Source organism: Diabrotica undecimpunctata, chromosome 4 (assembly GCF_040954645.1).
Source record: "Diabrotica undecimpunctata isolate CICGRU chromosome 4, icDiaUnde3, whole genome shotgun sequence".
In the NCBI taxonomy this organism is placed as follows: Eukaryota; Metazoa; Arthropoda; class Insecta; order Coleoptera; family Chrysomelidae; genus Diabrotica; species Diabrotica undecimpunctata.
Genome location: NC_092806.1, coordinates 96,417,147 through 96,443,639, shown reverse-complemented (window position 1 = coordinate 96,443,639; position 26,493 = coordinate 96,417,147). Strand labels below are relative to the sequence as shown.

The 26,493-nt window shown below is 31.4% G+C and overlaps 1 protein-coding gene across 2 annotated transcripts in view; it reads left to right on the top strand.

Moving 5' to 3' along the window:
• The window catches only part of LOC140438320 (uncharacterized), a 45,523-nt gene that overhangs the window by 6,608 nt on the left and 12,422 nt on the right, over window positions 1-26,493 (top strand). Inside the window, exons 3-4 of one of the 2 annotated variants that reach the window (XM_072528003.1) lie at window positions 6,938-7,048; window positions 25,249-25,430. In XM_072528003.1, the coding sequence (XP_072384104.1) occupies window positions 6,938-7,048; window positions 25,249-25,430 (293 nt within the window). Of the gene's footprint in view, window positions 1-6,937; window positions 7,049-25,239; window positions 25,431-26,493 lie in introns of both variants that reach the window. The other variant, XM_072528001.1, reaches the window with a different exon arrangement.

The window sequence follows — 26,493 nt, the reverse complement described above, 5'->3', positions numbered from 1 at the left end:
TAAACTTAAACAGTTCCAACATAAATAAAATATATAAATATACGTACAGTGTAATCCATTTAGATTGGAAACACCCCTCTAAAATCTTTTTTTATTATAATTATGTATATTTACAATTTGCATTGTTACAGAGTATTAAGTAAATGTGTTACTGGTTTTGGGCGTGAAGGAGAGATATCCAATAATGATTCTATTTTGATTTAGTTCTTAAGTAGGTCTTGGGGCCAGGTTCTATCTAGTCTTCTTATGGCTAGACCATCGTTGAATAATTCCCTTACTAGCTCATTTTCATGCTAAATGGTACATTTATTTTGTGACTCCGTGGTTCGATGGATTTCTTCTTTGATGAAAGGAATCTTTAAGACGTAGTAAAGTGTTTGATTACTTACGTACCATGGTGCATCCACCATCGATCTTAGCACGTTAGACTGGAATCTTTGGATGATATTTAGCAACGTTGACTTTGTACAGCCCCATAGGTATAGTCCGTAGAACCAGATGGATTTGAGTATGGTTTTGTAGAGAAGAATTTTGTTTTGGATATTAAGTTTTGATTTACTACTAAGGAGCCAATACATTTGCCGGAATTATAAGTCGAGCTGTCTTCTTTTGGTCTGAATATGTTTCTTCCAAGTGAAACTTTGGTCAGGATGGAGGCCAAGGTATCTAGCGCCTGTTACTATTGGTATTCTTACATTTTCCATTATTACAGGTGGGCATGTGTTGTGGCGGTTGGTAAATGTTATTTGAGTTGATTTTGTTTTGTTTACTTTTGTTCTCCATTTTGTGCACCAATCACTAAATATTATGTTCAGATGAGGTTGCAGGTTTTGTGAGGCTTGTATGTGATCTTTATTTACAGAAACTAGTATTGCTACGTTGTCAGCAAACGAACCGATTGTAGTAATATTAGTATCTGGTATATCGGCTGTATAGAGTGAGAAAAGCAGCGGCTCTAGAACACTACCCTGCAGGACTTCGGAGTTAATAGGACAGAGGTTGGATTGTTGTTCATTGAATTTTATAGAGAGATATCTATTTGATATGTAGGATTTAAGCAGGAGAAAATAGTTACTGGATTGCTATCTTTATTTTGTAAAGCAAACCTCTGTGCCAGACTTTGTTAAACGCTTGTGAGATGTCTAGGAATAAAGCGTTGCAGTAGTTCTTTTCTTCAAGACTTTTTGATATTTCATTTATCATTCTATGGACTTGGAAGTTGAGTGTCTGTAAAATCTGTAAAGTTATTAATTTGATACCTATCATGATTTAATGTTCGTAATAAAATAAAATATACGTTGGAACAAAATTTTTTTTCGCAGTCGAAAATATATATATTGTATTTATTTTAATACAAAGATTACTAGGCGCTAGACATATTGTTAGTTAATAATGGATAGTTACTAATACCCAGGACCAAAAGTTTATAAGAATATATTTATTAGTAACGAAGGTAAAACATCTTAAACTCAAAAACTCACTAAGCTAAGATGGGTGTATGCTAGTTCGCTCCCGCGGTCATATTTTAATACCCCACAGAAAAGGGGCATACGTAAATTCGCTCCGGCCATATATTTCTTAGAAAAGATATTTGAATAATGTCTTCTCCAACTTTGTATTTACCTATGAATACAACACTACTAGCATTGTTTAAAAAAAATGAGTCTTTTTTAACCAATGCTACTATATAATAGGGATGGCGGTTTTTGACAAAACACCGGTTTTCGGTTAAAACCGGTAGGTTTTTCCCATCCCTAGTGGTGCGAATCTTAACATTATTACTTTAGTTATATCGTTGAATGTCGTTATACCTAGTTAATGATAGAGAAATCTGAAGTAAGTGAAATGTTAAGTGAAAAGGGCCAGTCAATGTTAGTTATTGACAATTACAAGCATAACTTCCATAAAATGCTTGCTAATAATATCAAACGTTGGCAGTGTGTAGAAAGAAGTTGCAAAGCATTTGTTAAAATTTTAAATATTTGTAATAGTGTAGTCGAATGTAGTCATAACCATACCCATGAAAGTTTATCAAAAACAGTGTTAAACCGGCAAAAATTAAGTAATAGTGTTAAGCAGAAGGCAATGGATGATTTGTGTGAAAAACCATTGAAATTGATACACAGCGAAATTATACAAACAGGCACTAAAAGTCTTACTGTGGAAGATGTACATTTGATTAGAAAAAATATTTATAATGGCAGAAAACAAGTTATTCCCAAAATTCCGAAGTGCACGCAGGAAGTACATGACTCGTTAAACTCCGTGGAAGTGACAACCAACCAAGAGAACAATTTTTATTGAAAATTGATCCGGTAAAAAAATTTGCTGCTTTTTCTTGTGTATCTAACTTAACATTTTTAAGTAAATTAGAAACAATTTATGTTGATGGAACTTTTAAATACTGCACTAAATTTTTTATTCAACTAAAAGTTTTAAAACATATTCAAATTGACACTTATATAAAAATCCGAAGTTCTGTGAAACCAAAAAAAGTGTACCGAAAAGTACTTCTAGAGCGTCAAAATATTGTTGATCACAAAATAGCGGAATAAAGCAAAATAAATTTAGTAGATTTTATTTTGTCAAATGTATTTCATTTAGATTTCTAGCGAAATAAATGCCTCGTTTTAATTTATATTTGTTTAATTTTGTAATGGTAGAGAATATCCCATATTATGTTAGTTTTTACACTTGTATTGCTTTCTTATTACACCTATATTTTAGAATAGGCACAAAAATTATTTCAGTAATTTTTAAAAAAAATTCAAAATTTCTATTATAATTTCTTAATCAATCACTAACATTTTTCAAAATACATAACAGTAATGAGCGCGCTAATAACCGGCAAAATAACGCAAAGATGGAAAATATATTAAGTTGTGAGATAAGTAGAAATGAAACTAGTGGAGATAGGAAATTTAGCGATAGAACCTATAAACTTACATTTCATTTTTTGTTTCCCACCTTTAGACGTAAGAGTTTGGAAACTACCGCTGTGACAGTGACAGTTTTAGTTGACATCCTCCTCTGATACGTCTAAAGGTAGGAGACAGTGAATAGAATGTAAATTTATAGGTTTCTATCGCTAAATTTCTCATCTCTACTAGTTTCATCTCTTTTATCTTACAACTTCATATTTTATGTTTTCCATTGTTTGTGTTATTTTGCCGGTTATTAGCGCGCTTATCACTGTATTTACATAAATATGTAACTACCAATATTTAATATAATTTCTAATATAAAATACAAAACCGCAGTACCTATTTTCCTGGTGTTAATTTTCCTAGAACTTAATAGATAAATGCTTAATCCGCTTGACCACGGGAGCGAATTAGGTTATGGTTTTCGGATCGAACTAGTATGTAATTAAGAGGGTTTTTTGATCTTGGGAGCGAACTAGTGTGCTCTGCCTAAAATTTCCAAATGAACACCATGTATCAACAGATCTCCATGTAAATTTAAGAAAAAAAAAATAACGTAATTATAGATCTAAAAAAATTAAATGTTATTGAAATTAACATTAAAATGAAAAAATGAAAAAATTTCTGCACATGCATGTTAAATTCTTGCACAATTTTTTACGATCTGTTTTCTAAACCTTTTGATAATAAGCATTCAGGGAAGAAATATAAAATTGTGAAATCTATCAATGGAGTATTATGGTTTATCTATTGGTTTGGAAGACGATCGTTAAGCCACTTCATTCGTTATTTACAAAGCTCAACAGGCCTTAAAGGTCTAGGGCTAAAATAAAATTAGTAGTTATAACGTAGTACTTTTATAGTTATAACGTCAACTGATTAATGATACCATCCTATAATAGTTCCTAACCTATTACCATCCATAGTATCATCATATTATACTAGTTTTTTTTCGATGCCCTTTCAAATCTAAATTGGCATTTATTAAATATTATTTCTAAAATGATCCAAGGAATAATCATTCCCGCTTTTTTCTTGTCACTGCCACGAGTCTTATAAAACACTTAAATTTGGCAATACTTATATTAATTATTATACCTAATCTGACAACCATTACAAAAATAATTAAAAGAATGATTAAAAAAATTTAGATATTAAGTTTATATGGGATAAAGGCACAATTATTGGTTTCACATTTTCAAGTAACTTTTGTTTGTCGTTTCGATTTCCACTCCGGAAAGAGTAATATACAAATTCTGGAAAATCTATAACCAACATTTTTGTTATTGGTTATGTCATTTTAAAATTGACATACTTGACCTTTATATTGTTGGCAAACAACATGTAAATGAATGAAAAAATTGCATCTATAATATACTCTATAAATGCAACAATTTCTACGTAAGAGAACGCGCAAGACCACTACGTGTCAGGTTAAACTAGCATGAAACATACATTAAGAACGGAGATTTCGAGAAATCTCAGATATACAAACATACCTGGGGTATGTTTGTCCATTATGAGCACGGATCATAATGGAAAGATGCATAAATAATCATAAAGAAAACAGACATAAAAAAGAAAAAGCCAAAGAAGCAGCCTCCATCTTAATGAACGAAGAAAAATGTGTAGCAAACCCATCAGCAGAATGTAGCAGGCTTTGGTGGCTAATAATAAAAGAATACATATGCAACATATAATACACAAAATACAAATCTACTATTGCTCAATTTACGTTACTCAACCAGAATTATGATACAATTTTCAGATTTCTTCAGCTATTTACATGCTGTTTGTGTACAAGATCGTGTTTTATAATATTTTTAAAAACGATTTCCAAAGTGAAAATCGAAACATCAAACATTAGTTAGTTAAAAATGTGAAACTAATAATTGTGGCTTAATCCCATATACACATAATATTTAAATTAGACATGCCACAAGAAAGTAGTTTCAGAACCTTGCTAATAAAAAAATATTGCTTTCAATTAGAATTAAAGTTAACTCTTAGCTAAATGAATTTACCCTGTTCAGTTGTACTAACTTTAAAAATAGTAAATATATTTATACAAATTAAGTCACTGCTAAGGCTATGGCCCCACGAGCGACAGATTGTCGCTAGCAGTAGCAGTATAATTACGGCGGCAGTAAAGCAGTAAAATCATGGCTCCACGAGCGATAGTTTACAGCGCGCATATCGCCGCGTTTTGGTCTTGTAGTGGCTCCATGAGCGTTAATATGACGTAGCTACAATCAGTGGTATCCTGTTTGTTTATATAATGTCCGTGTATATTGCAGATAAAATAAATAAGTTAAATAAATTCACACCGATAATACAATAATATAGTATGGATAATCTATCATTTCAACAAAAAATTGCTTTAATATTGGCATTGCGCCGTCGACGTAGGGTTAAAAAACAACGGAAGTGGTGGATTCACCCTGTTCTAGTGCCTAGACAGACAGAGGGAAAATTTTTTCTTTTACGCAACAAATTAAAAGAATATCCTGACAAGTTTTTTGAATATTACAGGATGTCAGTGTCTTCTTTTAATTTTTTAAATTCAATTGCGTGATAGCCTAAGCCCAGAAGAAAAATTAGCAATTACCTACCTTAAAGTAAGATTTAAAATTACATATTTTATAATCCTATACATGTATTTACCTAAAAATAACAAAAACAAAATATTTAACTATTTAACTTTCATTAGAATAAAAAGGGGCCGCCACCACTTCTTACCTCTGCGTATTCTGTAATTAGCTACTAAATTATCAAGTAGATCGACGGCTCCCATATGTCGATTATATTCATTTATCATATTGGGTTGATGTAATGAATCTTCCTTTTCCAATATCTAACTTGCTTTTTTATGTTACAATAACATTAACTTTTATGAAACATTAGTACTGAAGGATAATAAAATTTTACTATAAACAATAATTATTAAAATTTTATTTGACATGATTAGACAACCACTTATATAGAAATGAATCACCAGTTCGAAGAAGGAAATCCAAAAAATAGATTTTCGGGAAATCAATAAAAACTGTTTATTCTCTCTATTCAACTTTTTCTTGTTTAATAATGGCATCTATTATAAAGTACAGTTTGATACGGTTAATTGGGATTGAAAAAAAAAACATCTATTGATTTTTGTTATCTAGAATACCGATAAAGAAAATATTAGATTTATTTCTTTCTTAGAACTTATAATTTTTTGTTATGATTTGAGACACAAAATTGTATGAAAAAACTTTAAAGTAATTTATAAAAACAAAGAAACAACTTAACAAACAGAGAAATAAACGAACAAGAAAAAAAATATCCGATTAAATGGCAATTACCGCTACAAGCGACAAATTACTGCTAGTGGAGCCTCAAACGCGCTGCAAATTACTGCTAAAAAATAGGTCCGGATCTATTCGAACGCGACACGACCTTGACGACGCGTCTCGGTCTCGAAACGAAGTGACAATCTACAGCGCGTGGAGACACCCAGTATCACTGCTGTTGTTTTCATTTATCAAGCTACATTTTACTGCTACTGCTAGCGACAATCTGTCAATCTGTCTTGTGGAGCCATAGCCTAAGTGAAGTCACAATCAATTCAGGCGCGTTGGTTATAAAAAACTCAGTAATATAAAATTTCCATATACAAGTACAAAAAAGGATTGCTGTAAACCCGAAAATAGGAATAACCATTCTAAATTCTATCCAGATGTAGATTATTAATTATATAACCATTTTCTATATTAAACTATAAAATGTCCATGGCTATCTGCAGTTACAAGGTATGAATTTGTGACAGTCAGCTTAGTAAGTTTCCAAAATTTTAACTCGTTATTAATAAACTGGTTTTTATGAACATCTGGTCATAGTTAATTATTTTAACAATCTAAATGGCTTAAACTGTAGACTACAAATTTTTAGTTTTGTGTTGATCGACATCATTAGTTGTATGGATTGAAGTCAATCTTTATTATGTGTTTAAAAGGCATAAATATTCTGTATAGTTTAGGGCCTCTACTAGACAGGCTATGGCCCCAACAAATTCAAATGTGACGAATGGTTGGACACCAGAGTGTAGATTTGAATGGAGAATTAACTCTAGTTACACAAACCAGGTAAGTGTTGCTAAGTATGCGCAAAATCGAAAATGAAGTTTTAAATTTTTTAATTTTTACAAATTACTATTTCTAATATCCATCATATTGACAATTAAAAAAATCTTTCGAGCCCGTTATTTCTACATCAGCTGGATATATACCAGTAATCATCGGGCACTTGTGACTTTGACCAATACTACCATATCAAGGTTTTTGTTCATATGAGAGGATTTCTATTTTTTCAACTCTTAGATATCTTCATATATTTTTCTTAATATCTCGGCATCTCAGCTTAAGCCTCTAATAAACTTAAATATGCATCACATACTCACCTAGAGCTGTCTCATTCAGTGTCTAGTGTCTGTTATACCATGTGGTCTATATGTATGGAATAAATTCATTTTTAGCGTTATTATGTACTATGTGAAAAAACCTGAAACAGATCGATTTTTATTTTTAAATGGACAATTTACAGTATAAAAATATTGTCCCCCTCCAGCACCCCCTTTGATTTATAAGCACCCCCTCGAAAATTTTAAATAACAAAACTGGTCGTGCGACACCTTGTTAGAAAGGAATTCTAGTCCTCTGTTCAGCAATATAAAGTTTTTTGAGTTTGTGCAATCATACCTGAGAAAATTGATTTTTAGAATAATTAAATTAAATGTTTAACTTGACCACCATTATTCACTTATTGACAATAACCGAGGCGATTTTGGAATTCTCGTACAACATTTTGTATGACCTCGGGGGTTATTTTGTTAATTTTTTCCGTTATCCTATCTTTTAAATCAGCAATATTGCCTGGTATATTAAAATGTACTTTAAAAATAATCAGGTATTTTCGTATCTCCTCTGCTAAACATCAGGGAAAAAACTTTAAAGATAATAAAATATTAGTCAAAAAGCCAAATAAACAATTGACATGAATCTATTAGGCTACTGTCATTTAGGTATTTAAAGTTACTTAAAGTTAAGTTAAGAGACTCACAGAATAGACATTTTAATTATGATTGGTTGTGGTGATAAAAGAAGAGCTCAAAAGGAGGTTTGTGAAATGTTTAATAATAAACACACTGGTGAACAAGTTTCGATATACTGGACATGTAAAAGAAGTTTCATTATACTGGACATGTAAAAAATATTGAAAAATCAGGTAGAAATGATAAATTTACTGATGAAAAAAAGTTAGATGTACTTCTAGAGATTGAGGAAAATCCGCATAAGACAACTCGAGACCTTGCCGCCGTCAATGATGTAAGTAAATCGTCTATTTTGGGAGTTTTGCATAAAGAAAAATACCACCCTTACAAAGTTCAGTTGGTTCAGGAGTTAAATGAAGATCATCTTAATAGGAGTCCAGAATTCTGTGAAATAATGGAGGACAGAATGAACGCAGATTTGCAGTTCATTTTGCAGTTCAAAATAGTTTTTGCTGATGAAGCGATGTTTCATTTAAACGGAACGGTTAACAAACAGAGCTGTAAATATTGGAGTAGAGAAAATCCTCACTGGGTGTGTGAGACTCACACGTAATATCCTAAAAAAGTTAACGTTTGATTTGACCCCGATTTGACTCCTCTCGATTACTTCTTATGGGGTTATTTAAAATCTAAAGTATATTTTAATAGAGCAAACAGAATTGCTGATTTAAAAGTTCGGATAACGAAAGAAATCAACAAAATAACCCCGAGGTCATACAAAATGTTTATTGTCAAGAAGTGAATGGTGGTTATATTGAACATTTAATTTAATTATAACGTACATTGAAAAGTACATTCTAAATATTATGTGGCATTATTATCTTCATTTAACCTAAAGTTTTGTGATAGAGACATAATCAAAATTTTACATCTTAAAAATCAATTTTCCCAGTTATGATTGTACCAAACTTAAAAACCTTTATATTGCTGAACAGAGGACTAAAATCTATTTCTAAAAAGGTACCATACGACCCCCTTTAAACCCCTATTTAACCTATTTAAACCCCTACGACCCCTATTTAAAATTTTCGAGAGGGTATTTTTATACTGTAAATTGTCAATTTAAAAATAAAAATCGACCTGTTTCAGGTTTTTTTCACATAGTACATAATATCGCTAAAAATGAATTTATTCCATACATATGGACCGCATGGTATAACTTATAGAGGTTCAAAAACATTTTAAAACTGTTTTATTTTAGCATGTCTAAGTTAAATATTATTTGTATATAGAATTAAGCCCCACTTGATTGTCATGATAATTACATTTTTTACTGGTGTTTGACGTTTCCAATAGATAGGGAGGTGTGTTGTTATAACCGAAATTTGTTTGGGTTACCTATGTTTTTCTTGACGGGTGACTTACATTAGCCTTGATCTTGTAGTCCAATAGCCGTGCTTTTAGTTGAAAATTCTGAGGGTGGTGTTTTAACCCTCAGGATGATATCAAATTCTAATTATTTTGTGTGTTTATGTATCATTTGCTTGTTTATTAAGCGTTTGTATAAGTATGTTTGTGTCCTCAATTTTCTATTAATTCGTTAATGTTGATATATTCTTGTTGCTGACCTCTTTTAATATTGACAACCAGAGCTGCTACATTCTCTTCGTGTAATACAACATATTTACGAGTAATATAATGTCTATATTATTAATTTTTAAAAACGGTGAGATCTCTAGTATATAGTTTGAAATGCCATTAGCATTCCACGACGCAATTCATGATGACTTGAAAGCTATTTTGTTAATTTGTTAATAACTGAAGTTAACATGGTTAAAATCATGCTATTTTGTTTTAAGAGTTGAAAGAACATATTGAATTTGTCTAGGAAATATTTCAATTTGTCTAAGGAATTTGATAGTTTATCTGCTAATTCACTGTTGTTATTTTTGTTATCTGCATTTATGTTTCCAATGGCAGCATCTCTATATCTGATTCTGTTGAAATTATGAGCATGATGCTGGGTAGGTCTATTTACACTGGGACTGTTGATAGAATTTTGAGTGGTGATTTGTTTTGATTTGTCATTGTATCTGGCATTTAGTAGTTTACGATAAACAGAACATCCTCTATAATTAGAAGGATGATCCCCGTTGCAGTCAGTGCTGGCGTGTTTTTTGATCTCTTGCAGTCCTTTGTGTTGTGTGTGTATGTGTGTGGAAGGATAATGGCACGGAATCAAGTCCATTTGCCACATAAAGTTGTATACAAAACTTTTCTTTTAATATGAATACAAAGTTGTGAGTTATGCTGCTTTAAATTTCTATTTTTATTTCTTTAATAAAATTTACTAGAAGTTCTAAAGTGTTTCTATTGGCAGTTAATAAAATATGTGATAAATTTAATGGAAGAAAATATTTCATTTTAATTAGTTTACGAATTAAATCATGTGATTTTTTTACATGTTTTTTGCAACCGAAGAATATATGGTTGAGATCTCCGTAAGAGTTCTGATCACAACTACAGGCCGATGACTGTATAATGCCCAGCTTAGCAAGGTGCGATGGAAATCGCCCATGATTTGTTTTAAGTCGAAAAACACTTGCCGAAAAGAATTTTGACGTGGAATAGTTGAAAATATATTGGGGTGGAGATGGTAGGGTTGGATGTATTTTAAAATACGTATTTTGTGAGTTCTCTACAACGTTTTCCCACTGTCGTTCCCATTTTAACATTATTTTATTTTTAATCAAATTAGAGATGTCACGTATTGTACAAATATTACAATGAACTCCGTTTTGTACTGCCTCCTTGGCCAAACTATCAGCTTTTTCATTACCTAGTATACCTATATGGCCTTTGACCCATACAAATGTTATGTTTAATTCTGCTATCAATTTTTTTAAATTGCATAATATAGCGCATTTCATTCTTTCAAATTGTATGCTTTTTATTGACTCCAAGGCTGACTTAGAATCAGTTAGTATTACCCCCTCTCGTAAATTATTTGATATTAACCAAGTAATGCCCTTCAAAATTGCTATAAGTTCAGCAGTATATATGCTGCATATTGATGGTAATTTAAACATAAATGATTGTTTTGTATTTTGAATAAAAACTCCACAACCAACTCCGTGTTTTGTTTTAGATCCATCTGTATATATAAATATCTTATTGACTAATCCATCCAATATAGATTTTAAAAGGGTATGGTTTATATGATCATATTCTGTATAATGGGGTATTATAACTCTGTGTGGTTTTATTAGTGATCTAAAGGGTATATTATACTTTTTTATTTATTTAGGCAATTTTTTATTTATACTAAAAGAAATGTGATAAGCATTAGTCTCAACAAAAGCTTCTGCAAGTGGGGGAGAATTTTTTAGTTTCCAATAACGGTTTGTTAGGTATTCTTTTGCAATATCACTTAATTTGTTGATCATGTTTGACTCAAGGGATTTTAGTTTTAAAAGATATTTTTGTGATAACCGTTGCCGACGTACGTCCAAAGGTAACTCATTACACTCTGCCAGTATTGCTTTCACCGGTGATGATACCATCCCACCGATGCAAGTTCTAAGACATTTATATTGAACTCTGTTTATTTTGTTTAGATTGGTATTACAAGAGGATCCGTATAAACAACATCCATAGTCAATCATAGAACGCACGTAGGCTCTATAAAATAATAAAGCTATACCAGGAGCTGCACCCCAACTTCGATTTGTTACACACCTAAGTAAATTGTAGCCTTTCTCACATTTTTTTATTAAGTGACTTATGTGGCTCGACCATAGTAACTTGGTGTCAACAATAATACCTAAATACTTAAACTCTTTAACTACCGACAGGGTACGTTCACACAGAGTTAATCTCTCTGGAGCACGTAGTCTATGCCTGGTAAAAAACATGATAGAGCATTTTTCTGTTGAAAGTGTCTTGCCTGTTTCTTCTGTCCATATACTTACCTTATGCATAATATTCTCAAGAGCTTCCGTGCATGCTTCATAACTATTTTGGATGGTGTATATACATATATCATCTGCATATTGTATGCAATTTACGGAGTTATGAAATAGTGAATGAATATTGGCAGAATATATATTAAATAGTATAGGGCTAAGTACTGATCCCTGTGGTAACCCATGATAAACAATCCTTGGACCATGTAACACATTTCTATGATCTCTAATATAGACATGTCTAGAAAAATATAGTTGCAATATATTTAGGGCAGTCGTTTCACTAAGACCAATACTAATCATTTTTTGTTTAAGTATATTTATATTTACAGAGTCGTAAGCCCCTTTTATATCTAGGAATAAACAAGCTAGATACTTGTTACCAGAAAAAGTAATTTGGATGTCATTTACTAAATGAGTTACTGCATCCAAAGTACCATATCCCCTTCTAAAACCATATTGAGTACTAGGTAAAATATTGTTATACTCTATGTACCACTCCAGTTTTGTTTTTATCATTCTTTCAAATGTTTTAGTTATACATGACAAAAAAGATATAGGGCGATAAGAAGAAGGCATATTTTTATCTTTAGTTGGTTTTAAAATTAAACAAATGGTAATTTGTTTAAGTTGCTCGATATAGTTTGCATTCACCCACCAATCATTGTATATATTTATTATAAATTCTTTTGCAACTTGGGGGAGATTTTTAATAATGTCATATTTAACAAAATCATTACCCGGAGCAGTACATCTAGAGGTCTTAATTGCAGCTTCAAATTCCGTTGTATCAAAAGATGCATCCATATAGTGGCTGACAATGTTTTCTTTCGGTCCTTCAAGCATATTTGGGACAAAACTAGGTGCTACAATATCAAAAATTTGGTTTATTAGTTCTTCAGATATAGGATGTTTTTTTAAAAGTTGAGTTTTTGTTAGATATTTTTTTTATAAAACTCCAAATTTTTGATACTGGGGTATTTTTATTTAATTTATTAATAAAATTTTTCCAGCATAATTGTTGTTTTTGTTTGAAAAGTAATTTAGCTTTAGCCTGAATATGCTTGAATTTGAGATAATTTTCGTAATTCGTGGTATTTTTATATTGCAGATATGCATCTTTCCTATTATTAACAATTAAGGTGCATTCATTATCCCACCAAATAGGATTTGGAGGTTTTTTACTTTTACCTGAATGAGATTTCATTGACTTAGAAGCTGCATCATTTATCATTTTCATGAAAAATTCAAAGGAATTATTATTGCTGTTATTGTTATAAATTTGTGTTCCAATTAGGTTTTAAAAAAGCGTTTGTGTTGTGTGATCCAGCGCTTTTAAAGCAATTATATAGTTTTGCACACTACATTTTAATGTGACCATATCCTTGACATCGTGTACATTGTGTACATATTTCTTTTAATTCTCGATGGTTCTACCCTTATTTTACAATGTTATAATAATATATACTATAGTTTAAAATTTATTTGTTGTTCGTTTGAGGCTCGAGGTCCACAAAAAATGATGGTAATGGTTCACGGCTCAATCTGTGTCAGACATTTGTAACGTTTCTAATCTTATGACCCTTTTTCTGGATTTCCGCTTTAATTTCATCTATCGGAAAGGAGTGGTGTAGGTCTTGAATAACTGCTGTGTATGCTTTCTCTTCCTAAGGTTGGTATGTATGGTGGACGATGTTTTCTCCTCGTACGTGATGTATTACTTTTCTGTAGGATTCAAGCGTCTTTGGTAAATTTTTAATGTGTTGTTTGTTAAGGCTTTAGTAAAATAAGTTTCTACTTCTATTGCTTGAGCTAAATTATCTATCATTTTGCTGTACTCATTCACGTCATTTACGGAGTTTTTCTGTGAAAGTGACTGAAACCTGTTTGAGAGTGTAATTAGAGCTTCTTCTTTTAAATCTTAATATTTAAGCCTTTTTCTTTTTGATCTTATTGTTTTCCATGGGTGTTTATTATTTAATCTCAGAGTCATATTAAATCTGTGTTCCTGGATTGTTTTTAAGTTTAAGTTAGCTTGAAAGTTTGATGCAGAATAAGAAAAGTTGGTTTGTTGGGCAACTATTGGCTGCACCTGATATTGTTGTTGATAATTATCAAAATATATCATTTGGTTTACTGTTGGTTGATTTGAGCACAATGGTGGAGCTTAAGTATTTATTTGACAACATTACTTTTTAAATCATTAATTAAAACACAGAATTATAATTCTCAAGTATACTAAGTCTCATCAAATAACTTACATCCTCTTAAAATCTAAACGAGGTGATTTCGATGACAAAACTCTTATATTTACAGATGGATCTCAGACGTAGGAAGGTGTTGGTTGTGAAATATTTATGCAAAATACAAACCAATCATGATATATATATATATATACAGTAGACTCCCTCTATAACGAGAACTGAAATGGCAGACAAATTACCTCGTTATAAGCCGATCTCGTTATATCAGACAACAATAATACTGTGAATATATATGAATATGTAGTTTTCTAAAACAATAACTTCCTATAGCGAAGCCATTCGGAGCAATATAAGATGCTAATAAATATTGTTTGAATGGCATTTTTGAAAAAAAGTTGTTTACTTTTATTGTCAATGAATTACGTTAAAACAAAAAAGAGTTGTTTATTTTTATTGTCAATGATATACGTTAAAACAAAAAATCTGTACCTACATTTTTTTCCAACTACATAATGTATAAAGCGTATTTTAAAGGAGAATAATAAACTATTGCTTCTGCAATTGGAAGAAGTCTGTCATTTTTGACTGCTTTAAATTGTCAGTATCATTGTATCTATCATATTTTCTAAAGATGTGAAACAGTTGTATTTATTGTAAAGAAGTTTATTGCAGGCGGCAGTTAAGTTTATTGCGGTGCAGTTAAAAAGTGTATTTATTTATGACCATGGCTGGGTCAAAACCGTAAAAAAACACGTTTTTCGATCTTATTTTCTCTCGTTATAACCAAATTTGCCTCGCTATAGAGGATTATAGTTCAATAGAAATTTCACGGGACATCTAATGTACCTCGTTATAAGCGAAACCTCGTAATAACCGTGTTCTTTATAGAGGGAGTATACTGTATATATATATATATATATATATAATATATATATATATAATATATATATATATATATATATATATATAATATATATATATATATATATATATATATATATATATATATATATATATATACAGTAAAACCTCCGTTAACCGAAATAATTGGGGGGGAGGCCGTTTCGGATAACAAGAATTTCGGTTAAAAATAAAATTGTTTTTTATGGTATTCTTGGTCAAAGTATAAGTATTAAAAAATACTATGAGCTGATTTCGTAATGATTTCTAATAAGTAAATACAGAATAAAGTAATAAAATTAAGGGAAATGGACAAGTTTAACATGCTTTTTTAAAGAAATCTTCTATTTTCTTTTGCGTTTTTTTTTTGACAACGATGTTTTGCAGCTATATCTCTTCATCAGTCATTTGCAGAACGTCATGAGTTTGCCTCATTCGATTGTTCGACGAAACATAAAGCAATCTGAAAAGGACAAAACTTTATACAAAGACAACAAAAATTAAGAACCTAATCGTGTCCCTAACTAATTAGGCCTATTGTATAAAGTTCTTACCTCTACGGCATTGAAAATCATTGAAGGCAGCGCGAGTCGGCGGTCTCGTACTGCTTGTTGTCTGTTGGGTTGTCATCTTCGTCGTCTAATACGCTCAGGTTGTGTAAATGAAGAACCATATCAATGATGTCCTGGTCGATGAATTCACTTTCTGAGTCATCAGCTGCTTAACACTCACGTATCTCTTCTTGGTTAATTTCTTCACATCCCGGCAAAATTTTTTATTAAAGTTTTAATTTTTTCTGTCGTTTCTTTATCATTTTCTTCTTCAGGATCGTCAATCAAAATTCAATCAAAAAGGTTGTTCCAGCATTTGAAGATTTGATCTTGGCCCACGACTAAGCACACCAATAAACAACATGTTTCATTGTTAAAGATTGAGAATCAACACTTTTGGATTCATTTGTCTTCTGTAATAACAGATGTCTTAAGGATGTTCCTCTATGATATCTGTTGAATGTCTCTATTACTCCCTGGTCTAACGGCTGAATTAAGCTCGTGACATTCGGTGGCAAAAATCTGACCATTTTGTAGATTTTGAGAGTGAGTTGGCGCATTGTCAACAAGCAACAATGCTTTGATGGGAAGGTTTTTTGATTTTAAAAAGGATTTTACACTTGGGACGAATTCATGTTCGAACCATTCTGAAAATAAAGTGGTCGACATCCATGATCTTTTTTGGCCTCTATAAAAAGCTGGAAGTGCTTTTTCGGAAATATCTTTTAGAGCTCTTGGTTTTTTTGATTTCCCAACACATAGGCATCAATCGGTGGGTGAAATTAATGGAACTGTTTACGTTTTGCGATAAAAATTTACTTTTTATTGACGAAATTATTGAAACACAGCCGTTTCGGTTAAACGAGGTTTCGGTTAAAAAGGTTTCGGTTAAGGGAGGTGTTACTGTATATAATATATATATATATATATAATATATATATATATATATATATATATATATATATATATATAAATAACTACCTGTTTGTAGCATTTGTACCAGCCTAGTACTTTTTGCCATTATAAAGGGTGTCACCTGATTAACATACAGTAACATACATAAATGAGTAATATTAAAAGACTCTAAATCTGCATTGGAGTCTATAGAAAACATAAAATTTTAAGGAATAACGTGTTTTATATTATGTTGTTTAAAAAACATAATTAGAGGCCATATAGATGTACCAGAAAATCAAAAAGCTGTTATTCTTAGCTAAGAAAGCAGTACAAAATGAAGTATTTTGCAATATTTATACAGTAAGGGATATATTACAATATAGGGATATATATATATATATATATATATATATATATATATATATATATATATATATATATACATCGAGAAAAGGAGTACGACCGTCAATCCAATATAAATTAAGGAACACTCGAAGAGTGGTGGGTTTTTCGATCGATTTCCGTCTCATTTATTTAAGCTAGGCATATTAGCGACACTATCCTGCAGTTGTGATATAAGTTCTTACGAAGATCTTAAGTAAATTTTCTTTGGCTGCAACAAATATTTAGAAAAATCTAATAAATTAATTCGCACTCTTATCGAAATGAAATATTTGCTTTCGTTAAGTGTATCACACATTTTGTCAACTGCTAGTAGAGAAACCTTAGAACTGCTAATAAATTTTATTAAAGATGTAAAAGTAGAAATATAAATTAGTATACAGTGATGAGTGTCTTACCACCCGGCAAAATAGCGGAAAGGATAGAAGACAGATTGAGTTGTGAGATAGTACGAGATAAGGCTAGTTATTAGACGTATCTATTTGACTTCAGTCATAATTATACGGATGACCTCGAAAATATTTTATTTTAATAATTTCTGATGCTAGAATAAATGATTGAATAAATTAAGATATATTATAGTAATAAACATTAATTAGTAGCGATTTTAAATTATAAATCTTTAAGTTTAATAATAAAAATAACTCAACTGAAATATTTGACTAAACTAAAGGTAGGTATGTTCAGTTCGAAAACAAGTATGTGGAATTGGCTTGATAGTTAGAGACGTGGTCTATTGACAAGAAGATTGGGGTTCAATTCACACCAAGGATAAAATTTTTGTTTTATTAAATCAAAAAATAATAAAAAATATGATACATATTAGGTAACAAGTTTTCGAAAAACTCATTATTTACAATTTATTCTTATTCCAATGTTATAAAACAGAAATACAAAATAATTAAATTCCAGTTTTACAGTCTTCAGTTGTGAATGCAAAATAATCCGGTGAAGACTGTTTAATGTCAAATCCATCACTAAATTCTCAGTGTTAATACCAATTCCTTTGTACAGGTAATGATTTTCAAAACAATTGATAACATTGGAATGGATGCGCGCGAACAGCTGCCTGCTTTACAGCTAACCAAATCATCAAGCCTTCAGCCATCAAATAATAACATATCGAGAATTGTTTTTGCACGGTAAACAGAAACTTTTTATTGAAAAAACAATTCGTAAAAATGGTTTTAACGGCCGAGGAAAAAGTGCAAATTGTTGTCTGGCATGCAATGGAAATGTCACATCAAGATGATCATTTTTTAGAGAACGTTTTGTTCACCGATGAATGTACGTTTTCATTGCATGGCCGTCACAATTCAATAAATGCTCGGTATTGGTCTCGAGGAAATCCTCGTCAGATTTATGTCGCTCGTACCCAGCGTCCTCGAAAAGTAAATGTTTGGGGAGGCATAATAGGGAATCATGTCATTGGTCCATTTTTTATTGACGGTATGTTGACTGGGCGGAAATACTTGGAACTTCTGCAAAATCAAATTGTCTCAGCCCTTCGTAATTTACCAATACTTTTCGATTCCATATGGTTTCAACACGATGGTTGTCCTGCACATAATTCTCGCATTGTCAGTGAATATCTCAGTGCGACTTTTCCTAATCGATTGGTTAGTGGTCACGGAGATATTTTTTGGCCTGCAAGATCACCTGATCTTGCACCTTGTGATTTTTTTATGTGGGGATATATCAAGTTCAAACTATATGGAATTGAAGACGATAGGCCTAATTCTCTTCAACAATTAAGAGAAAAGATCTTTGATTCAATGAAAGGTATTAGTCCAGAAACATTAACTAATGTTAGACGAAACTTTTATAATAGATTGGGTTATTGTTCTGCTACTAATGGAGGCTTATTCGAACATTTTTTGTAAATACATTTCATTACAATAAAATACGTTTATTTAGAATATTTTTATAGAATTTCTACCTATTTAAACATTTTTTGTAAGTACATTTATTTAGAACGTTCTTCTATGTTTGAAGAATTTTTACTTTATTTTCGAAAGTACGACATTGTTTTTTCAATAAAATTTTCATGTTTTACTATAAACACTTCTAATAAAGACTGAAATAAATGTTTCAAATTTTAGTTTTTAAAAAAGTAAAACCTTCATATTGGATTCGAACCCTAAGCGCCTGGATGAGAACATCGTGTCTCGAACTCTGATCCATCAGACTTTTATAACTATTTAGTGACAGTTTGGGTTATTGTTCTGCTGCTGTTCAAATCATAGTAGAAATTATTCTTCGTTAATAATTTAAACCTTTAGATTAAATAATCACTATTAATTAAATTATTTTATTCATATTTTGCTTTATTGTGGCCAATCAGTTTTTACTTTATCCGAAATTAAAAAATGGAAATACGTCACACATTCGACGTTACACATAATAATTATGACCGAGGTGATTTAGCTCGAAGCTAACGTCTAAAGGTGTGAGACTATCGATAATGGTAATGTAATGTAATGTAAATTATAGGTTTCTATCGATTATTTCTCACCTCTACGAGTTTCATCTCTTTTTATTTCACAAGGTAACTGTGTTTTCTATCTCTTATGTTAAAAAGCCGGATGGTAAGACACTCATCACTGTATATTCAGTGACTTATACATAAATCCAAAAAATAACAACAAACAAGAACAAAAAATATCTTTAAACATAAATAAAACATTCTGTGGCTGATGGACTTATTTCCGTGCCATATCTTTCACAGACACACAGACACACATCCAGAAAAGGATCTGAATTGTTTTGTTTTCATGTAATGTAATTTTCATTAAAATCAATTGATTGTTTTTTAATTATATGTACATGTACATATAATATTTAACTCTAGAGGTTTCTTATCAATGCTCAAGATTAATGAATATTATGTGAACTTTTTTTATTTATTCCAATATTTTATAACCAAAATTGCACGTGTTTAGTCTGGCATAAATTCAAACTGATTTTCATATATTTCTGTTTTTTACGTATTTGTCTATAAATTACCCTTGTTACATTATTTTATTAAAACAAAAATGTAAGCTAACTTTTCATATTAAATTGTCTCTTTTAACTCTGTCCACACTTCCTCACGGATGTCAGCTGGTCTAACTAACTACTTTACATTTACTACTTTTTGTAGTGTTTCAAATCATTTTTTGCGTTCTTTGATGGTTTTTTAACATATTTTTAATGCACCAGTATTTCTTGTTAAGCTTTTTTTGTTTAAGCCCAATTTTTTTTCTTACCTCTTCTTCTTCTTCTTCTTGTTCTTTGTATGTAGGCATGATTATGTCTGTTTTTTTAATGTGGCTCCATTAAGCTGTACTTTCATCGTTTCTTTGGTCTTTCTCCTGATCGTCTTTCTATTGAGGAACCATCTCTTATCGTCTGAACTACTCTGTTTGTTGTCATTCGGCTTATGTGATGGTTCCATTTTACTCTTCTATTTCTTACCTAGTCCCTGATGTTCTCCATCTGGCATCTACGTCGTATATCTGTACTTCTAGCTCTATCCTGTATAGTGTTTTCGCATCAATTTTTCATTAAAAGTTTTTATCTCTGCTACTTCTAACATCCTTTTATCCTCTCTGTGTCAGGTCGTGCTTCTGTCGCGTATGTCACTATTGGTCTGATGAATGTTTAGTAAATTCTGCCTTTAATTTCTTTTCCGATATTTTTATTTCTCTATATTGTTTCATTCAGGCAACTTGCGGCTCTGTTTGCTCTATTCACTTGATCTTCTACTTCTGTTTTCATCTTAGTAAATTTTTTCTATAATATCCATGCATTTTGTCTTTTTTGGGGAAATCAATATGTTAACTTTTCTGGCGGTTATATTAAATTGGTGCAGCATGCGTTGTAGATCATCTTCATTTTGAGAGAGTAGTATTGAGTTGTATGCTTAGCAGATTATTTTAAGTTGTTTTTTTTCTCCATTTTGTATTACTTTTAGTTCTTACTTTTTTATTATTTCATTCATAAGGTTAAACAATAGAGGACTTAAGGAATCTCCTTGTTTTATTTCATTGTCAGCTTCAGTAGAGTCAGTTAGTTTTTCTTCTACTTTTACTTTTATTGTGTGGTTTTGTTAGATATTTTCGATAGTTTTGATTATTCCTATATGTATCTTTCTTGCGTAAAAAGTGTATAACGTTCTTTTATTTGACCCTGTCAAATACCTTCTTAAGGTATACAAAACATAGATATACCGGTGTGTTCTATTCTAGTGTTTTGTCTTGCACTTGAACCATTATAAAAATAGCGTCGGTGCATGATCTTCCCGACTTAAAACCTTGTTGTTCTTCAGCTAGTGTTTATAATTATTTCATTCAGTTTAATTTTTGTCACTTTGGTTATTAATTTAAGTATTACGTTTAATAAATTAATTCCTCTGTAATTTTTTGGGTCCGATTTGTATCTCTTTTTAAAGAGAGATATAAAGATGCTTGATCTCCATTCTCGAGGAAGTCTGTTTTATTCTATTATTTTTTGGATTAGTTTTAATAGTTGTTTGGTCAGATCTGGTTCTCTGTACTTTGGGAGTTCGTTTTCTTACATGCTAGACTTGTCATTATTCATAACCGTTTCTTCTTTGTTCGACTTTTTTTTGGACTTAGTTTGACCACAACTAGTAAGTAGAGTGTGTATTGAGTGTGTAAGAGAGTACCCTCAAATTTCTCCTTAGGTTCTTCAAAATATTTTAATTGCAGTATATCTAATATCATATTTCTCCAATTTGAACTAGGAATATTATTATTTTTACTTTGAATACTTTTTCTTCTTAATTTTTTAATACAACCTACTTCATATTTTGCTGCTCTCCTCCATCTTCTGGCTTTGTTTCGCTTTTTTATTTTAATGTACATAACAAGAAACTTGTTTTTGTCTTTTGTTCTCATTAAATATTACATGTCTGTCCTTATATTACTAAATATATACTTTTTTCCATGGAGCAATCGATTAAAACCTTTTATTTTATGTGATAATTTGACGTTTTCCCTTTTCAAAGAATTCGTTAACAATCGTTATATTCACGCAGCCAGTTCAAGCATCGTTTCTAGTTCTCGACCACTGTGTATTGTCTCGTAGCCTTTTTTGGATTGCCTCCTTGTACAAAATGCACTGACATGATCCTGTCACTCGTTTTCAAAATGTTTGTCACTGTCTCTTTCATTTCTCTAATAAAAACTCTACTAACTAGAGTTGCTATCTAAATAGTTGTAATGGTGTGTATTATTAAAAAACAAGTTTTTTGTCATGGTTGAAGATATCGGGTGAAGTTGCTAATGTTTTCTTGTAAAATATTTTTTCAATGACTTTTGAGTCTGTGAATTTAAAACCAATGTTTAGGGACCATATTTTTGATTGTTTAAGGACTTTCTGCAGAATTGAGGACTTACATGTGATATTTGTTCTTTTGATAAAGACAACTAGTCTATAGTTTGAGTATACATGTAGTAGTTGTTTGGGTATGTCTTTTATTATGTTAATAATGGCAACTAAAAATAATGTGAGACGTATTACAGACCTCTGAGGAGTACCATTCTGCTTAACATGAATATTGGAAAAACATTTTTATTTACTTTTGCTTGTAAAGTTATTTTTTTAGAAAGTTTTGGATATAAGCTAAAGTATAACCTTTGATATTCCAGGAGTGTAGCTTTTCTAAAATGTTATATCTTTAACATGTATGAAATGCTCGTTTTAGGTCAAAACTTATGGCAATGCATAATTGTTTAATTGCAAATTCCTCACGAATTTCGCTCTCTAGGTCCATTCTCTCTAGGTCATCTCTTTTCATGTTCATTATGAAAAATTTTATTCACAGTAGCCTACAGTTTATTATTTTTTTCAACAGTTTTCCCCTTCCACAGGTGAGGGAAATGGATTTGTAAGACTCTGGATTGAGACGAGGTTGTTTTTTAAAATGTGAAATACTATAGATTTAGTCCAGAGTATTGAAAAATGCCAATTGGAAAATTTTTTAAATGGTAGAAAAAACTATCTTCCCTCTAGTGGATCCACCCATTTTGGAGCCATCGTTAAGAGGGATATGGTTCCGTTCAAAGTCGTAGTCTCAATCTGCCCACTCTTCTCACTCGTGACGTACGAGTATCATATTCTGTGGAAATACAAGAATCGTCAAACGGCACTTAGGTCTCCAATCGCCTACTCCTCAGTGTCGAGTTTTAAATTCTTAATGCGGTTCTTCCCAAGAACTTAGTAGTTTTCAGTTACCTGACGAAAATTTTTTCGAACATATGTATATATATATATATATATATATATATATATATATATATATATATATATAATATGCATATATATATATATAATATGTATATATATATATATATATATATATATATATATATATATATATATATATATATATATATATATATATATATATATATACACTAACGAGCATAAAATTAGGGTCGCCCCGTAATTTGAATTTATTTTAGAAATTATTATTCTGTTTTAACTATTTTCGGTTGTTCGGTTGTAACATAGTTTACTAATGGATTTCTTGAAAGAAAAATTGTTGTCGTTGTTGTTTCGACAAGCGTTTGAGATAAAAAGGGCTCCTTAGCCTAATTCCTAAAAACGGTTATCAGCACAGTTTTTGTTTCTATGGTTTTAACGTCAATTGTAAATTGTTTGTGTATTGTTATCACTGTCAGTGTATTGCAATGAGCATAAATGCTGTTGTGGAGGCAAGAATTGTGGCGGCGTTAGAAGATGGCCACGGTCAGCGCGAAACTGCGAGAAACGTTGGTGTAAGTCTCTCGAGTGTGCAACGAGTATGGCAACGGTACGAAGAGACCGGTCTGCTTACTCGAAGACCTGGTTCAGGTCGAGGCAGGATAACAACAGCTAGAGATGGCCGCTTTGTCGTATCTAATGCTTTGAGAAACCGAACGGTCACGGCAGTTTCTCTTCGAAATCATCTGCAAGAAGTGAGAAATGTAAACACATAAGTGAATGGACAGTTAGAAGACGACTTAATGCTGCTGGTTTATCTTCTTGAACTAGAGTAACTGGACCGCCGCTTTCCCGTGAACACCGAATTGCCAAATTGAATTTTGCACGAGAACACTTAGCTTGGACAATGCAGGATTGGAGTCGTGTATTGTTTTCCGATGAATCGAGATTTTGTCTTACGGGCTCAGACAAACGTGTAAGAGTGTGGCGACGTCCATGCGAGAGATATGCTCAAGCATATGTTGCCGAGCGTCTTCCATTTGGTAGAGGGTCAGTTATGGCATGGGGAGGCATATCGTTTGATGCTTGCACGGAGTTAGTCTTTATCGAGAATGGGATATTGACAGCGCATAGGTACTTGACACAGATTCTGGTAGACCATGTTTTACCGTTTATGGTTATTCTTGGAGACGACGCAACATTTATGCATGATAATGCACGGCCCCACACTTCTAGGATAATTACTGTGTATCTTGACGAGGTTCAAATCACACGATTTGTTTGGCCTGCTCGCAGTCCAGATATCAATCCCATAGAACATGTTTAGGATGAGATGAAGAGACATTTACGGAGTCATGTGCCGGCCCCCAATAATTGGAGAGAGCTTCGTGACATATTGGTACCAGAATGGAATAATCTTCCGCAGAATGTGATCCAAAATCTGATCCAAAGCATGCCTCGTCGTTTGCAAGCTGTTATCACTGCCAGGGGAGGGAGTACTCGCTACTGAAGTTCTTAAAATTTCTTTTTTTCAACAAAAAGGACATTAAATTAAAATTGTCCCTTTTCAATATTTAGTATATCAAAGGAAAATTCTACATTTTCATTATTTTTAATAAACTTTAAACGACAAAAACGTTGTTTTCTTTAAGCAATCCGTTAGTAAACTATATTACAACCGAAAATAGTTAAAACAGAATAATAATTTCTAAAATAAATCCAAATTACGGGGTGACCCTAATTTTATGCTCGGTAGTGTATATATACCATTACAATTTTTTCAACAAACACTAACTGGTGATAAGGGTATAATGACCCAATATAAATCGAAAAAAAATATTGTTTCCGTTTTAATGGCAGTCGTATATTAATATTCTACACACATCTTTATAAAACATTGTTTAACAATTTTTGATCAACACTTAATTCTATTTAATCTAACTTCCAACATGTAATCTATTTTTTTGTATACAGATAATTTAGATCATAACTATTTATTTTGATCTTTATAATTTGTCAAATATTGCATTACATTTTGTTTAAATAAATACAGATATTCAAAAATGATTATTGGTCCAAATATATTTGTCTATCTGTGACTTAAATGTCAAAACTTTCATGTCAAATTTAGAGTAAAATATTATTATTACATCGTAGGCATTTCAGGATAAAGAAGATAATACCAAGTTTAAAAATTTTCAAAAAGATCAGCTGGCTGAATTAGCGCAAAAAGAAATATATCCCAAGAAAGATTCACGGTTTTTGTTACAGAAATTAATCATGGAAGAAGACGGATCTTCCACAGATCCAGCTATTGCAAGTCAAAGGCAAGAATCCATTATGCAGTGGTATGTATTATTATAAATTACCGAAGAATAACTTGTTAGCTTATTCATTTTTAGTCTCCCTTTTCGGTGTATTTTTAGTTTCTCAGTGTTTTCCTTTTATTATAATTTCGTTTATACGGTTCAATAAAAATATTGCTAAAATCACTTTGCTGCCTAAAAACTATACAATTTTTTAATAAAACAGATATAATTAAAAAAGAGAAAGTTGGTAGAGAAACCAAGTATGAGTTGTATATTATACAACTCATACGATGACTCTAGTATCCGTTTATCTGAATTGGATCACTTTCGCGTTTTACCAAACATACCAACCATATTCTTGGTCTACCTTGTTCGTATTAGTCTATCAATTATTAATTCTTATATTTTTATGTTGCATTTAATTGTATAAATGTCAAGTAGCTTTGTTTATATAATTTGTATATTATTGAACATATTTATTTTTGTACATTGTTACCAAGATTCTTTATGCATCTGACATTTATCTTACTTTAAAAGGAAGCAAAAGGAATTTATTCAATAACCAGTCATCTCATTGTTTCAATTGTAGCTGTACCCGTCGACGAAGCCGGATTTGTTGTGGAATGGACTCGTGTAGTAGAAACTGGATATGTTGTGCACTCAAGAGTCGAAGACTGAACTCTGGTGCTCTTGTGTGGGTACTTTTCCTGAATATGAAAACGAGGCGTCTCCTTTGCTTATGAAAAACTCAAGGGTGGTCAAGAATACGTTTGGGTCCATTTGGTTTGCAAGTCTTCTTGAAGTGATAAATACCAAGACATTTTCGAATTCGTAGGTAATGTTGAAACATAATTCGGAGTAAAAGATAACGATACTTCCCACATATGGGTATCTTCTAATTTATTATCGTCGTTACCACAAAATCTTCATGCTGTTACGAAATATGTTCGAGTTGCCATTTTAACGTGGAAAGTTTAAAGAATATAAGTAGCTTTTAAATAAGGACATACGTGGAAACTATTAAGAATAATAAAACAAAATATATAAAGTATTAAAGTAAACATCAAATACTTTTCCAAACATTCTTCCACCTAAAACGAAT